Genomic DNA, 17,163 nt, shown 5'->3' with positions numbered 1-17,163 from the left:
GCCTAGGGCTTTTGACAATCAGCGTCTGCCACTGGATAATAAGACAAAAAATATATATTTTTGAATTCTGTCATTATTTTCTCACCCTAATGTTATTCCAGACCCAACCCATTACTTTCTTCAGAGGAACACAAGAGCAGATGTTTGGCAAAACTTCACAATTGATCAAGTGAGCTGCAAGAATCAGTGGCATCACCGATGTGTTAATCAATCACAATATTACACTATAAGGACCACTTTTTTGACTTTTTGAAAAGAGCAGTATACGATCATTCTTCTTTTAATCTCCTTTTGTGTTACACATAATAAAGAAAGTCAAATGGGTTTGGAATGACAAAAAGAAATTCTTCACAAAGACAAAACTTTCATGAATGAGTGAATTATTCCTTTGAATACTGGATTAGAGCCAAAATGAGGGTCAGTGCCACTCTCTGAACTCTTTAATAGCCAAATCCATACCTCTGTGAGCAGAATGCAGTGGGGGGGAAAGGTTTTGCCCCTCTACCTCTCCCTCTCTCCTCTCTCTCTCCCAGTGGATGATCAGATTGCAGCGCTGGCTTCTCTGGTGCGCTCTGAGCTTGAAAGTGACTACGTGCTACACATTTTTATGTCACTGTGTCACCAGCCAGAGAAACTGATTCCTGGAGTTGGCGCGCTCCTAATCCTTATTGCGATGTGCAGAAACACATTTATGCTTAATGAGTTTCTCACATAAGTTTTTCAAAAAACATAAGCTATATAATACAATAATACATATATACATATTATGAACGCGTTTAATAAATAAAATGCAAATGTTAGGAATGGTAAGGTGCGCAACTGAATCAATATGGTTTTATGGGACATTTAGGCATTAAGGAAATTATTTGGGTTGAAGTTTTTGGTTGAGGTTCGTTTCACGCAACACCAATTTTTTGCTGTATTTAAAACAATACACTTATTGATTTTTATTAAATATTTCTAATGTATAATATGTAACATTCTTGCGATTTGATTTTAACGCAAAACGCTCGAGTATCGTACTGTTGGCCTCGGGCAAAAACGACTATTTAGCGCACTATAGATGTAACTAACTTGTAATCTTACTTCAGTAGTTACTAAAACTATGTTTGAAAGCGTATATTAAAAAATGCATAGACAAAAACGAGACAAACATTTAAGACCCCCTCAGTCTTTTGTTTTGATTTCTTTTTAGGGGTCCTAGTTAGGGGTGCAGCTCCCCCAGAACCCGTCATAATTCGCAGGCTGCTTTGAGGGACATCTTGTTTCAGCACTGCACTCCCACGCAGAGGAGCGCAAAGTCTCTTTGGTTTGGCTCAGTGTCTCCGTGTCTGGTTGGCAGAGAGAAGGGGTTAGAGGGTTTGCTCGTTTCCAGTCCTGCCCATTCTCTCTCAAGGAGGAGGAACACGAGCAACCAGTGCTGCGAGAGTTTTGACACCCCCAATCCTCAGATCGGATGCTGACACATTCACACCAGAGAGAACCTGTTAAATATACCCACCAGTCCCCGTCTACGCGCGACAGAAAGAACGGAAGTCATTTAAGGGAGTGACCCGACCGCGCGCCCGCAGAAGCGCACACAGCCCGTTGCCAACGAGCCGAGGACGCGCTGTCAAGCCTCTCCAGACTTGGATTATGAAATTTTACAGCGCTGACTGACTGTGCAAGATTCTCCCGCTTTCCAGGGCTGTGAGGTTTTTTTTCTTCTTTTCTTCTCTTTATGGAAGAGGAGACAGCGGTTCCCTGGTCTGAGTGACAGGATCTCTCTCCAGCTTCCGAACTACCGCGTGGATTCAAAAATAACTCATACACGAAATCCTGAGGATATAAGTGAACAGATTTCTTTGAGGATGTACTGGCGTTTGCTCTGCGTGACTCTAACGGGGTTGTCCGTGGCTCGCGCTCTAACGGGTGAGTCGGTTATTGTGGTGTCGGCACGGCACGGTTTCTCTGCGCACGGGAGAGCTCTGTTATTGTTATTACTGTCGTTTGTTATCGATGCTCACCTGTAGGGCTGCTGTTTCAGAAACAGGTAGAAACCGTATCTGATGAAGGGAGAGATCGTTCGTTACGCACTACATAAATTCTTCCTTTAAATAAGTTTCCACACTGTAAAAATTTAAAATGTACAGTTTGTTACCATCAGGGGCTATTTGATCTTATCCTTAAAATGTTCGTTTAGAGATATTATTAATGGTATTTATTTGAATAGAACCAATTAATTTAGATATTAGTCTACCACATGACGCATGATTTTACTGTATTTATTATTTTTGTATTTGCTTAATTTGTGTATTAATAATTTTTTTTTGTTTACTTTAGTACACCTTAGATAATACTAATAATCAAATATTACTCGATTCATGTTTTGAGACCAGAGATGCTCCTTATGTATGTGTATGTGTGTGTTTGCGAGAGTTGGGTGTGTGTTATCAGACCAGAACACCCAGACACAGTGGCATATCTGCCCAACACATCTTCACACCCATATACAGTGACCCCTCTCTTAGTCCACGGCCTGTTGTGTTCAGCTCAGATAGCCTACACTGATCGATTTTCAGGCGCGCGCTGTGTGTGACTTTATGGGTGTCATGTTACGTTTGCGCAGTTTGTCACCAATTAGGCTACTAGCAGAGGTGGAAAGTAACGAATTACATTTACTCGCGTTACTGTAATTGAGTAGCTTTTTTGTGTACTAATACTTTTTAAAGTAATTTTTTAAATTTGTAATTTTACTTTTACTTAAGTATATTTTGTTTGAAGTATTGTACTTCGCTACATTTTAAAACACATTAATTACTGAGTAAAAAAAATAAAAATAAAAATAATAAATCGCTCCCTGGAAACTACGGCAGTAAATAATGAGCAGGAGGGCAAACTGGCGCTAAAATCAAAAGAAAGATGCAGACGGACAAAACAGGCGTTAGTGGTGCAGACACCGCTGAAAACGAAACCCCGTCATATTCTGAAGTTGAACTCGAAGGAAATGAAGTGAACCCCTGGCCATATGTATGCTCTATTATGCAGTGTAAGCTGTACTTGCCTAAAACCAAACTAGCAGCTTATAAAATCTCGACAAGACATCAACCCTTCGCAAGAATGTAGAGGTAAGCTAAATAATTGCATCGTTGCATTGGTGGTTAAAATGAAGCTTTGACATTTTAGCAAGAGGTTTTGCACAAATTAGCCAAAAAGACAGTGGTGAGGAGTGTGCTATTTTTGTTTTAATGATGTGCGCGCGCATTTATAGTGCGTTCTTTCACTGTGTGATTCAGTCTCCTAAAATGCATTTAGAATGATCGCAAAATTGAAGATATAGGGGCAGAAAATTCACATATTTATATAATTTCATATATTAAATCAAAATCACACAAAGAATGCCATCTTTTCCATGAATATATACATACATATATATAACAGTTCAGTAAACAAGTTAATTAAGAGACTTGCGTTTTAGACACCATATTGCCTTTTTTAGCTCTATTTCTACAACAGAAAATAATTCCAAACACAGCCACCAAAGCACAGTTTTGCGTCTCTGAGCAACGTGACAGTGTTTCGTTTCTGAATGAATCAAACGTTTAAATGATTCGGTTCAATCGCAATGACTCACTTATTAACAGTGACTTGCTGACACATACTGGCCATTTTAATTTCACATTTAAAGTAGGCTATCTTTAGATTTTTTTAAATAATTAATTTCTTATCATTTCAAATGAGTATTCAACATGTTATGTCTTGTATATCAAAACATTATTCATGCATTTGTAACTGCAGGTTAAATGCATTCTTGTCCAGCACTACACAGTGTGATACATCTAAATGCCACTTCCAATGAATATTCTGCATTTCCTCTGCATTAAAAGATGAGTTTGTTGATACTGATTTCCTTGGCAACAGCCCAAATGTATTATTATTCTAAATAACTGATTCCTTTAATTAAAAACAACTACAACCCGAATTCCGGAAAAGTTGGGACGTTTTTTAAATTTTAATAAAATGGAAACTAAAAGACTTTCAAATCACATGAGCCAATATTTTATTCACAATAGAACATAGATAACATAGCAAATGTTTAAACTGAGAAAGTTTACAATTTTATGCACAAAATGAGCTCATTTCAATTTTGATTTCTGCTACAGGTCTCAAAATAGTTGGGACGGGGCATGTTTACCATGGTGTAGCATCTCCTTTTCTTTTCAAAACAGTTTGAAGACGTCTGGGCATTGAGGCTATGAGTTGCTGGAGTTTTGCTGTTGGAATTTGGTCCCATTCTTGCCTTATATAGATTTCCAGCTGCTGAAGAGTTCGTGGTCATCTTTGACGTATTTTTCGTTTAATGATGCGCCAAATGTTCTCTATAGGTGAAAGATCTGGACTGCAGGCAGGCCAGGTTAGCACCCGGACTCTTCTACGACGAAGCCATGCTGTTGTTATAGCTGCAGTATGTGGTTTTGCATTGTCCTGCTGAAATAAACAAGGCCTTCCCTGAAATAGACGTTGTTTGGAGGGAAGCATATGTTGCTCTAAAACCTTTATATGCCTTTCAGCATTCACAGAGCCTTCCAAAACATGCAAGCTGCCCATACCGTATGCACTTATGCACCCCCATACCATCAGAGATGCTGGCTTTTGAACTGAACGCTGATAACATGCTGGAAGGTCACCCTCCTCTTTAGCCCGGAGGACACGGCGTCCGTGATTTCCAAGAAGAATGTCAAATTTGGACTCGTCTGACCATAAAACACTATTCCACTTTGAAATAGTCCATTTTAAATGAGCCTTGGCCCACAGGACACGACGGCGCTTCTGGACCATGTTCACATATGGCTTCCTTTTTGCATGATAGAGCTTTAGTTGGCATCTGCTGATGGCACGGCGGATTGTGTTTACCGACAGTGGTTTCTGAAAGTATTCCTGGGCCCATTTAGTAATGTCATTGACACAATCATGCCGATGAGTGATGCAGTGTCGTCTGAGAGCCCGAAGACCACGGGCATCCAATAAAGGTCTCCGGCCTTGTCCCTTACGCACAGAGATTTCTCCAGTTTCTCTGAATCTTTTGATGATGTTATGCACTGTAGATGATGAGATTTGCAAAGCCTTTGCAATTTGACGTTGAGGAACATTGTTTTTAAAGTTTTCCACAATTTTTTTACGTAGTCTTTCACAGATTGGAGAGCCTCTGCCCATCTTTACTTCTGAGAGACTCTGCTTCTCTAAGACAAAGCTTTTATAGCTAATCATGTTACAGACCTGATATCAATTAACTTAATTAATCACTAGATGTTCTCCCAGCTGAATCTTTTCAAAAATGCTTGCTTTTTTAGCCATTTGTTGCCCCCGTGCCAACTTTTTTGAGACCTGTAGCAGGCATTAAATTTTAAATGAGCTAATTAAGTGGATAAAAGTGTAAAATTTCTCAGTTTAAACATTTGCTATGTTATCTATGTTCTATTGTGAATAAAATATTGGCTCATGTGATTTGAAATTCCTTTATTTTTCATTTTATTAAAATTTAAAAAACGTCCCAACTTTTCCGGAATTCGGGTTGTAGTTTGAGATTAATAGACCTATCCCAGGGGTGTCAAACTCAGTTCCTGGAGGGCCGTAGCCCTGCAGAGTTTAGTTCTAACCCTGCTCCAGCACACATATCATGTAGTTTTCAAATAAACCTAAATGATTAGATTAGCTGGATCAGGTGTGTTTAATTAGGGTTATATCTAAACTGTGCAGGACTGTGGCCCTCCAGGAACTGAGTTTGACAACCTTGGCCTGTCCCATTTTTGACTCCCTCCCACTGTTAAAATGTAACTAAGTAATTTTTACTCTGAGTAAATTTTAAATGAGCTACTTTTTACTTTTACTTGAGTAGATTTTTAGACTGGTACTTTTACTTGTACTTAAGTAAAATTTCATTAATGTAATGGTACTTTTACTTGAGTAGAATATTTTTGTACTCTTTCCACCTCTGGCTACTAGTATGAGATGCATGGAATGTGCACAACTATGACTGATATCCAAGTATGACAGCCTGAGTTTCAGTTGTTAAAATGATAAATGTGCTACTCTGGTTTTTAGAAAGTCTCTGCGGTGGGAAAATCCCAATCACCAGCGCCGGGTATGTGACCTCTCCTGGTTACCCGTCTGGATACCTGGGGAACCAGCAGTGCAGCTGGCTGATCCAGGCACCTGATCCACAGCAGAAGATCCTTATCAACTTCAATCCGCATTTTGATCTGGAAGGCCGGGAATGCAAGTAAGTCTAAACAACATCTATGTCCTGTTGGGGTGTCAGAGATGATAAATGTCCCCAGAATCCTTTTTGGAATTATTCTGTTTGTGAGCTATATTCTAGGCATGCATTTACAGCTTCTATTGACTTGAATGGGGAAATACCAGTTAAGGCTATTGATTTTCTTTAAGTAAACCAAAATGTTCCTACAGTCGCAGTATTCTCCAATTTATTTCCTACAAGTGGTTTCCATTCTTCTTATACTGTTTCTGGTATCACAGAACACACCTGCTTTCTAATTAGATCAGTTTGGCACTCAGATCTTGAGGTGTGCCACCTGTTGGTTGAAAATGAAACATTTCATATTTATGGATCTAAATTTAGGAGGAATTGAACTAGATCTGTTTAAAAACAAACGTCCTGGGCTTTGATAATGGATCTGCATTTATCACTCAAAGCATTGCTTTTCCCATAGAATAAAAGGGGGATGGTTTTCCCAAGAGGAAATCTCAAGAATGTGAGGAGTCAAAACAGAAAAATGTTAAAGGGCGCGTAGAACGCTGTTTATGGTTTTATTTTCATCAGTTTGATGAGGCTTCCAGCATCACATGAGTAATTAAGCTGATTGTTTTCTTAATGAGGAGGCTGACAGACAATGACATTAAATGATAGTGAGGTTGGAGGCAGAGCTTGTTATTGCCTTGCGGCTCATTTCAGTGGTTTAGTTAACAGCATCAGCACGCAAACACTCGCAAGGCCTTGTGAGGACTGAATCTCATAAATGAGATGGATTCGATGAGTCTCTCCGTCATTTTAAACAGCTCGTAAATGGGGGTGTAAATCAGCAGCTGTCAGTCACACAGACTTGGCTTTACTATTGGGTTGGATTTCAGTGCCAGGGGACCAGTGAAAAGTCCCTTATGTTGAACGTCCTGCTGTGGGCCCCTGAGGGGGCATGAAAGAGCAACAGACAGACCATGACCATCCCTTTATATCCATTTTCTTTTTTAGTTTGTGTGTGTGTGTGCGTGAGGGAGATAGAGATGTAAAAGAAGGGTATGTTTAGAACGGCATGATACCATACTAGAAGTATGCAGTATTGTACATATATGCAAACTGTATGAAGATTTTTTGGTGTGTGACTATAGCATGAGTCACTGTATTAGATTGACCTACATCTTTGTTTTTTTCCAAACTGTACATTATACAATCAGAGCACATGTGTCCCACAATCCAATGCACTCCACTTCTTTTATATCCACTCAAAAATGTTCTGTATCCAGTGTGACAAATTAACCAGAATATATATTCGCCTTCTTCACTAATTATTTGATTAGGCTTCAAAAGTTTAAAGAGGTAGTTCACCCAAAAATTTAACTTTATTTACTTACCCACGTCATTTCAAGCCTGTATGATTTTCTTTTGTGGAAGATGTTATGAAGAACTATTTTTGTCCATACAAATTCATGTCATTGGCATCAAAACAACTTTGGATCATTGAATTTCATTGTTTTGACACCGAATATTGAGACAGTTTTCTAAATATCTTCTTTTGTGTTGCACAGAAGAAAGTCATGCAGGGTTGGAACTAAATGAGGGTGATTAAATAAAATCTTCTTAAGACATTTTCCACAGAATTGAATATATTCAAAATAACCATGTTTTATTTCAGAGATGCTTATTGGACGCTTACTGCAAATTTAAATATTCAATGAGATCACAATTAACAGGCAGTATACAGTATACGGTCCACAATATATCCACACTAAGCTTACTTTTAGTCAAAAACCATCTCTAATTTAAAAAAAGACCAAAAAAGCAGAACCCGAAAAGACAAGAATCGGAAGAGTCTTTGATGATAAAATCATTCGTAACAAACTCTGATGGTCTTCAAGTTTGGTGTTGGGTTTAAGCGGCTAATTATGTAGCATGTCAGAAATAAACCACATTTTCAATCACACTTGATGTGTTTGCTCTGAATATAAATGTAAAGGATTTCAACTGCAGATGTTTATCAAGCTCACAACAGAGATCTTTGAAAAGCTTCCATGTTTGACAAGAAATACAAAAACTGCCATAGATATAGACACACACCTCTGACTGCAATTTGGGCAGATATACAGATGGATAATTAGTCAAGACTATTCAAAACAACCGTTCACACCCTGAGCTTGGTGCGAAACAGTAACTCAGCACTGGTGTTACTTCATTTTCTCCCAGAATTCCAAGGAGTTCCAGAACTTTCCCATCCATTCAGAAACATTCACTGAGCTTAAATGTCCTGTCTCAAAATGTCAGATTCCAACACAAGCGTGTGACTGTCAGTGCATGCTGTGGAATGTCTGGTGTGTTTTGGACGGACTAGCATGAATGTGCGTCTCAGAACAGGAAGGTTAATCAGAAATTCACTTTAACTTGGACCAGATGCTGCTGTGTTGTTCTTGGACTGCCGTCAGTTTTTTTGCTGTGGCAAAACTTGCAGAGTTTATGGTGAACATTATTAAACGAACTCTGCGGAAAAGCCCAGGAGACCACCACGAACACCGTATTCATTCCTTCCTGCGATGCACTGCAGAGAACAAACACATTGGACAAGCTAACAGCCTTTTATTTCAACATTATATAACAGAGCAGAGCTGCTTACAGCTTTCAGAAGCTGCATGAGCTTCTAACTGGTAGAAACCATTCACATCTTCATTGAACTTTTAATTACAAGTTGTAATTCAGACTTGATGGCTGTGATGACAAAAATGCTAGCGGCTTCTGCTGTTAAATGTAGTCAGATAGCACTACATATTAATATTTGATATGCCATTTTATTATAGCCAATGCTACCTGGTACGCTTTCTTTATTCTTATACTGGTGAATTAAAGTAGTGCTTAATTATTTTGCTGTCATCAACAACAAAGCTGCACATGGATCAAATGTGGCGTTATGAACGTTGCCATGGAAACAAATTATATCCGAGCCCGAGGATGTGAACAGGTTGTCATCTTGTAATTATGGTAATTCCAACATGGCATGAATGCAGCAGAACATTGCTCTTAAGTTCTCATTGTAAAATCTTCAAAGGTTCTCTCTGGACACAAAAGCTGAACAATAAAGCGCTGTGTTAACTGAAAAGGACCAAATTGACAGGAGCACATCCATGCTGAGAAATCAAATATTTGGTTCTATTGTAAAGTCTTGCTGTTATACTTAGCTCAACCTGCCTGATTTGTTTACAGTAGTAGCTGTGTATTTATTTTATCTAGTGTCTTAAAGGGCCAGTGTGTGTGTTTCTAGTGCATTCTTGTCTTATCTGAGGGGTCGTTGGAGATGTCGGTCCTGCAAATGCCCCTGGCCTTAGACAGTAATGTAATTAGTGTGAAATCAGTCACATATGTTTCTGTGCCACAGCACACACACATAATCTATAACCTTCATATACCACATAGACACAGAAATGCAGTTTTCCATTTCAGTTTAACTTGTCATTTTGTGATGTGTGTTCCAGGAGAGAAAACACGAGTAGTTTACTGCAGCATTCAAGAGGATTGATTCCTCTGAGTCCCTCTACACACACACTTACAGAGTAGAAATAATGTTCATCATTAATGGCTTTGTTGTGTGGGAATGCTTTAATAATTCTGCACATATTAATCATTAATGACACTCTCTTTCTCTCTCTACGCCTTCTTAACAGCCCTCCAGAACACACTCGCTTTCACACACATTATTGCAAAGGCAAGCATCACTGTTACTATTACTCATACACAGTGATAGAGATTTGAACTGCTAACTCTTAACTTTGGCATGTGACTTTGCACTCTTTATGCCATGTTAAAAAAATCACTCTTAACACTCAGAACACCTTTCAAATGTATAGCAACCACCTATTCATCGGCCACAACACCCAACCTATTGTCTTGAATTTAATAGTTTAATTTTATGATCTACTGTTATGAGTTATGATTTATTTCTTATTATTTTCAGCCCCATCTTTCACGGTTTTAATGTAAAACATAATCAGACACTCACACTTAATCATTTCCCCCTCTTTTTCATGCATTCTCATTTTTGTAAGGACTGAATCTGCTGCAAACCTCTAGAACAGAAATGTAGTTCTTGACAGCTTCATCGTTGGTTTATTTTACTCTCAATAAGTCACTTTATCAGCAGCTTTCAAATCCCCCTGTGTGTCTTGCTCAATAACAGGATATTGTTCAATCCAAAATCACAGACTGAATTTCTGTCTCTGTAGAAAGTGAGAGAGTCTCTCTCTCACGCTTATCAGATAAAACACACTGCAGCATTGAACTCTCATTCGGTTCATTACAAACATGGAGAAACTTACTCCAAACTTACTACAAAAAAATCTGTATTAAATTAGTTAAATATATACAATTTAATAACATTTTCAGTATTAAATAATGTTTTTTTTTATAAATAAATAAACTACTAAATTTACACATTTCTGTAGTATTTTACATATTTCCTCTTAAAGGGATAGTTCACCCAAAAATTTTAATGTTAGCATTATTTACTCACATGTATGAGTATTGTTCTTCTTTTGAACACAGAAGAAAATATTCTGAAAAATGTCTTTTGATAGTATATACAACAAAAAAAACTATGGAAATCAATGGCTACCAGCAACTGCCAAAATTCTTTAAAATATATTTTTGTGCTCAACAGAAGAAAGAAACTCATACTGATTTGGAACAGTTTGAGGGTGATTGAAAAAAGATGGTATTTTAATTTCTAAAATATCTTTTTAAGATTAGAAGAATATAAATGTATTTAACAAGTTGGGACATCTTCCTCTGCTGTGGTTCCTGTTATGTAGTTTATGATTCATTAAATTACCCAGATCATCAGTTTAACTCGAGTCCAGGTTGTGAGCGATCTGTCTGAACGGCAGGAAGCACGCTTCGGCTCCCACGGAGGGTCACGTTGTGGTGAGAGGTCAGAGATCAGACTGACCATCAGTGTCTAGGGTTACAGGAGAGCAAGAGAGCATGAATGTACTCAGGGGGGTGCTGTGTGTAAAACCAATGTCATGTCAGCAGGAAATGCCTCATATTTCGGGTGGTTTTGTTGGAGCTGATGCTGTAGGAGTCATCAAAATGAATCTACATGAGTCATGCAAAAGTTACTCTAGGATGAAACCGGGGGAAGATGTTTCAGAGTTTCCCGTTATACTTTCTATGCAGCATGTGTGCATATAATGCATTGGAAAGGCATTTTCATAATACAGTATAATATGTATTTATGGTCACATCAAGAACAAAGTATAAATTATATAAATAATAACATAAAAATGCAATAAAGTCTTTAAATGCATAAAAAATAGATTATTATGTATTATAATATGTGTGTATATAGTACATTATAACAGTGGATTACAATTATTGATAAGAACATTCAACTGATTATAAATTTAATTATTAGGCATTGTGTGTAACACTGTAAAAAATACATGTTTCAAAGTAAATAAAACCAATTCTTTGAGTATGTTTTATTAGAAAATACTGTCAGTCTTTCTATTTCAAATGTTACTTGCTGTTTTTTATATTATATTATATTATATTATATTATATTATATTATATTATATTATATTATATTATATTATATTATATTATATTATATTATATTATATTATACACAACAGTACTGTACTGAACACTGGTGACTCACTGATAAATGTATTACAGAACACATAAACACAATAATTTTTTTTATTTGTGTGTAGGTATGATTTTGTCCAGGTGTTTGATGGTGTGGATGAGAACGCTGTCTCTCTCGGGAGGTTCTGCGGCAAAATCGCCCCATCTCAGATTATCTCTAATGGAAACTCCTTACTCATCAAATTCACCTCCGACTATGAAAGCACTGGAGCCGGATTCAGTATCCGCTATGAAATACACCGCACAGGTATCAGAAAACACACACACACACACACACACACACACACAGTCAAAGATCTTACATTGCACATGCACACACACTAACACAAAATGAAGGTCTTTTAATCAAAATATTGATTCTCTTTTAATGCTATTTGTATATGCAGGTTACTATATTCCTTGACATATATTGTGCATTAACGTTACGCAAATTTGTTATTTTACATTCTGTGCAGGTACTGAATGTTCCAGAAACTTCACTGAGCCAAATGGAGTGATTCAAACCCCTGGTTTCCCTGATAAGTATCCTAACAACCTGGAGTGCACCTTCATCATCTTTGCACCCAAGATGGCAGAGATCGTTTTGGACTTCCAGAGCTTCGATATGGAACCGGACACAACCGCACCTGCGGGGGCCATCTGCAGATTTGACTATCTGGAGATATGGGATGGATATCCTACAGGTATGAACAAAAAAAAATATTCAGGAACTTGAGGGTAAAAAAAAAAACTTGACTTTCAGACTTCATGCTGAGAGAAGCCAAAAGTTTGTAAAGTGTTAGAACCAGAGGAAAGGCTTTTTAGAAGAACAGAACAACCAAAGACACACACACAAAAATATTATGGCTCTGAATTTTGCACTAAATTGCTTAAACTCATCTCTCTCTCTCAGTGGGGCCTCATATCGGTCGATACTGTGGTTCCAGACAACCAGGTCGTGTGATCTCATACACCGGTATTCTCTCTCTCAGCATCCACACGGACAACGCTATCACCAAGGAAGGCTTTTCAGCCAATTACAGCATTCAAACCAGCTCAGACCCATCTCAACTGCACCAAGGTTTGTGTGAGACTAGCAGTTTCACTTAAAAGTGTTCATTTTGCACGTATATTTCATATTTTGTCATTGTCTTATGTTTGTCTGTTATGTCTTAGACTATTTTTCCTACATCTCTCTTAATGACGCTGCTTCTGATACTGTGATTTTAAGGCTTCTCTATATAAGTGACCTCTGTAAGTGTATGCATTGTGAATTAGCTCTTGAGTCCAATATTAGACAGTAGATGGAGGCTCGATGACTGTGATGTCACAAGAGTGAAATAGATGTTTTTGCAGCTTTGTTTCAATGGTCTTTTGGACCATGATAGGAGCTTTGAGTTCTGAGACTGCATCTTAGTCACTGGGAAAAGCCTGTTTTGCGAAATAAGCTCATGGTTGTCTTTAGTAAGACCTTCTAATTTGTATTGCCTTGTGAAAAAAGTAAGAGACTAAACAACTTTAAATAAAATGCCTGAAAACAGGCGTTCATCACAGTTTCTCTTTACTATACGTTTGCATACTATATGCAAATTCAAAAATATCCTGCATACAATTTTAATATTTGATTTTAATTAACAAATTTAGTGATTATAATGCAAATAAGAAAAAAACACAAGGACCACAATAACAAGATGTGCAGAAATGTTCTAAAAACCTGGTACAAGGGAAAAAGGAGGACCACCCTAAATTAAAGAGGACAATGTACAGTACATGATTATTGATATTTATATGTTGGCGAATCTCCGGAGTTACGTTCAGGACCTTATCAGCAGCTACAGAAGATACATTGCCTCAAAATCCGTCATGTTATCTCCGCTTGGACATTCTCGTGAGTAGCAACGTTTTTGCTAGAGTTTGGTAGCTCAGAAAGTTATATATTTGTAAGTTTGTTTTGTTTTGCTTTTTTATTCAGTGGTTTTGGATTTTTTTATATAATTTAACTGATAGCTAAGTAACATTCTTCTCTCTTTTGTTAACTTTAGTCACTCAAGAAGAAGATGTGCCACAACCAAGCAGCACAGGTAAAACACATGCTTACAAACTTAAAACGAGTTGTAACTCACCAAGTTAGTTAACTAGCATATACTGTCAACAGAGTTTTTTTTTGTTTTTTTTTTATTTACAAACTGTTCATATCCCTCCCTAATGTGGCTAACTTCCTTGTTAAAGGTTCCTCCAGTATCCAGGTGACTCCTGAAAGACGTTGCTTGGAATCTGAGACAAAGAAAGACGCTCCAAGCAAGATAACCATGAACCATGTTTTGGAAAAACAGTATGAAGTTTTGACACTGGAAAAAGTCAAACTGCAATTAGAAATACAAAAACTGGAATTAGAGAAGACTAAGTTGAAATTGGAGCTAAAAAATCTTGGACGCGAACTATAGATCTCATTGTCCACCGTCCAAGATTGAATGAATCAATTCATTGCATTCAGTCATTTCTAATTTCCTTTTGACTTTACTTGTTTAATCAAAAATGAATTTAACATGCATATGTTATTTAAAGAAATACATACTAGTTTTTCAGTTGTTTCTTCTTCATCTAATTTTCTTATGTGTTGATTTGATGAATAAATCATATTTTGCATTAAGTACAATATCAAAATAGTCATTTTTTCAGTTTTCTCAGTCAATAAGAAAAGGTTTTCTACAATCAGTTATCAAATATAGCGCACAGGGCTGCATTTCCCAAAAGCATCATAAGCCTAAATTGATCACAGAGAGGATTGGTGGCAATGGTTTCTACAATCTATATACACTTACAATGCTTTTGGGAAAAGCAGACCAGATTAATCTTCATGTTTGGACTCCGAAGCTGGTTCGTCAAGCATCTGGTCTTCCTCCAGGTCTGGCAGTGCAAGATGTCAATTAAAAGGAAAATCATCTTTAGATCACTTCAGAAAACTGTGGGAAATGTAGCTAGTCAAATTATGCTTATTACGTTGCCATGTTGTGATAACATGACATATTGTATAATTACATTTTTCATGATAAAATAGAATTCTGTAATAAAAATTTAAAAAATCAAGTGACAAGATTTTTTCAAATTTTATGACAGCTTTCCTGAAATTGAAGTGCATGTTACTTGATTTATATATGTGAAGATGAGAATGAAAAGAGAACTGCTGCTGATATTTCTGCACTCTCAGCTCACTCAGTCTGGTGCTTTTATTAAACCCATCTATCAAGTTTTCAGAGAATCACACACTAACTGAGACTGTTAGCAATAATGTGGCAATAATGTGCTTGATGGCACTGAAGTAACACCCACGATCCTTTGAGACCTGAACCCAGCTCAAATTCACTTCTCAATGCTGTGTGTGTGTGTGTGCTTTCAGTTCAGTGTAATAAAGTGCAGTGAGGCTGTCCGTTTATAATTCATCTTCATCGCCCTGCCACACAGGGCACAAGGGTCACACGGGTCACTACATCTGTGGCCAAACATGAAAGGCTAATATTAACTTCCTGTGGTGAGAAGAGAGTAGATCTGACTCTTTGTTCCTCACACATGCACACTCACATAGACAGGCACTGATATTTACCAAAGAAATGATATTTACTAAACTCAAACCTCCCGACAGTATCAGATTAATCAAACGCATGATTTATGAGTCTGTCAAATAGTGGAGACCGCTTCAAATGTTCTCAAAAGTCACATTTTATGAAAGTGCCATGTGTGAGTTTATTACTTCAAAAACATGACACTACTCACAATATATTTGTATGTGTGTGTGTGTAGGTGAGTGTATGTCTCCTTTAGGGATGGAAAGTGGTGAGATCACAGAAGACAGGATAACTGCATCATCACAGTATAATCCCAGCTGGTCTCCACTGCGCTCCAGGCTGAACTTCCCTGAAAATGGCTGGACGCCATCAGATGATTCTGTTCGGGAGTGGATACAGGTACACACACACACACTTTCTCAAATTTTATAGGGAAACACCGTTTCATTTTACCAGACAAGACATGACATACTTGGATTTGTACATAGACAAATATTTAAAAATAACTGAAGTTACATAAGGGGGAAAACAGTGCTTGACTCTCATGAGTGGGTGCTTCTGTTTGGCCTTAAAGAACTGACTTCACATTTAAAGTGATAGTACCCCCTTGCTGTTTATTTTGAGCTTTGTATTCATGAAAGTATAAGACAGACAGAGATGGGACAGAACATCACAGGCAAGACTCGAACCTCCATGTCCACTACATTTACAGATTGGATATCAAATCAAAGTCAGTATTCAGGGACAGTGTTAATCAAAATGTATTATTAAATAAAAACTGAATATATATATATATATATATATATATATATATATATACTGCTGTTCAGACGTTTGGTACTGGTAAAATGTGAACTGTTTTCTATTTTACATATATTAAAATGGAATTTTCTTTTTCTTGATGCAAAGCTGAATTTTCAGCATCATTACTTCGGTCTTCAGTGTCACATCATGATCCATTTCTTATCTTTATCAGTGTTGAAAACAGTATTTTTGTGGAAGCTGTGATGCATTTTTGCAACGTTAAAAAAAACAGCACTTATTTGAAATAGAAACATCACTCTTTATTGTAACTTTTGATCCATTTAGTGTGTCCTTGCTGAATAATAATTTTTAGTAATATTTTATTTCTGACCTGGTATAATTAATAAAAACTGATATATTTATATTTACAAATAGTTCCTTTTTTATTGAATACCATATATCTTAGTTTGATTTATTATCTAATCTGTAGACATTTATGTGATAAAAAGAAAATCTGCAATACTACTTTAGTCAGACACGCTCAATCACACACTGAAGGAAAGGGTTTTCCTGGCTCTGTGTTTCTACAAGGAATTTGATTGGCGTGCTGTCATTCTCACAGCAGTACACACAGGAAGGGTTTCCTCTCTGAAAGAGGACATTTATGGAGCAACCGTAGACAGTGCTTGCGCTGACAGTAGGCCAGCGTTTCTGATGAGAAAACAGACACACATCTGGACAACACATTTCATTCTGACACAGAGAAAGAGGTCATTCCTCCAAAACTGATCACGAGGTTCTAGCACAGATTCCTTTTTAGCAGCAGGAGTGAGTTGAACTAGTGAACTAGTGAAAGGTCACTGCTTTCCTCTGAGAATGAGAGTAATATTTTACCCATTAAGGATATTGGGGCATGATATTTACCAATATAATTAAGTAATAAGAAACTTAACACCCTACAATCTGATATG

General features: G+C 37.2%; 1 protein-coding gene across 2 annotated transcripts in view; it reads left to right on the top strand.

Annotated features, from left to right (window-relative positions):
* Nucleotides 1-1,331: 1,331 nt before the first annotated feature.
* The window catches only part of LOC132096167 (neuropilin-1a-like), a 28,939-nt gene continuing 13,107 nt past the window's right edge, over nucleotides 1,332-17,163 (top strand). The window contains exons 1-6 of one of the 2 annotated variants that reach the window (XM_059501391.1): nucleotides 1,332-1,911; nucleotides 6,082-6,259; nucleotides 11,972-12,153; nucleotides 12,362-12,589; nucleotides 12,799-12,966; nucleotides 15,684-15,847. In XM_059501391.1, the coding sequence (XP_059357374.1) occupies nucleotides 1,851-1,911; nucleotides 6,082-6,259; nucleotides 11,972-12,153; nucleotides 12,362-12,589; nucleotides 12,799-12,966; nucleotides 15,684-15,847 (981 nt within the window). In that variant the 5' untranslated portion in view covers nucleotides 1,332-1,850. The remainder of the gene's footprint in view (nucleotides 1,912-6,081; nucleotides 6,260-11,971; nucleotides 12,154-12,361; nucleotides 12,590-12,798; nucleotides 12,967-15,683; nucleotides 15,848-17,163) is intronic. The other variant, XM_059501390.1, reaches the window with a different exon arrangement.

This window comes from Carassius carassius, chromosome 20 (genome assembly GCF_963082965.1).
Source record: "Carassius carassius chromosome 20, fCarCar2.1, whole genome shotgun sequence".
Classification (NCBI taxonomy): Eukaryota; Metazoa; Chordata; class Actinopteri; order Cypriniformes; family Cyprinidae; genus Carassius; species Carassius carassius.
Note: the sequence above shows the minus strand (reverse complement) of the source record. Positions and strands in the feature narration are given on the sequence as shown.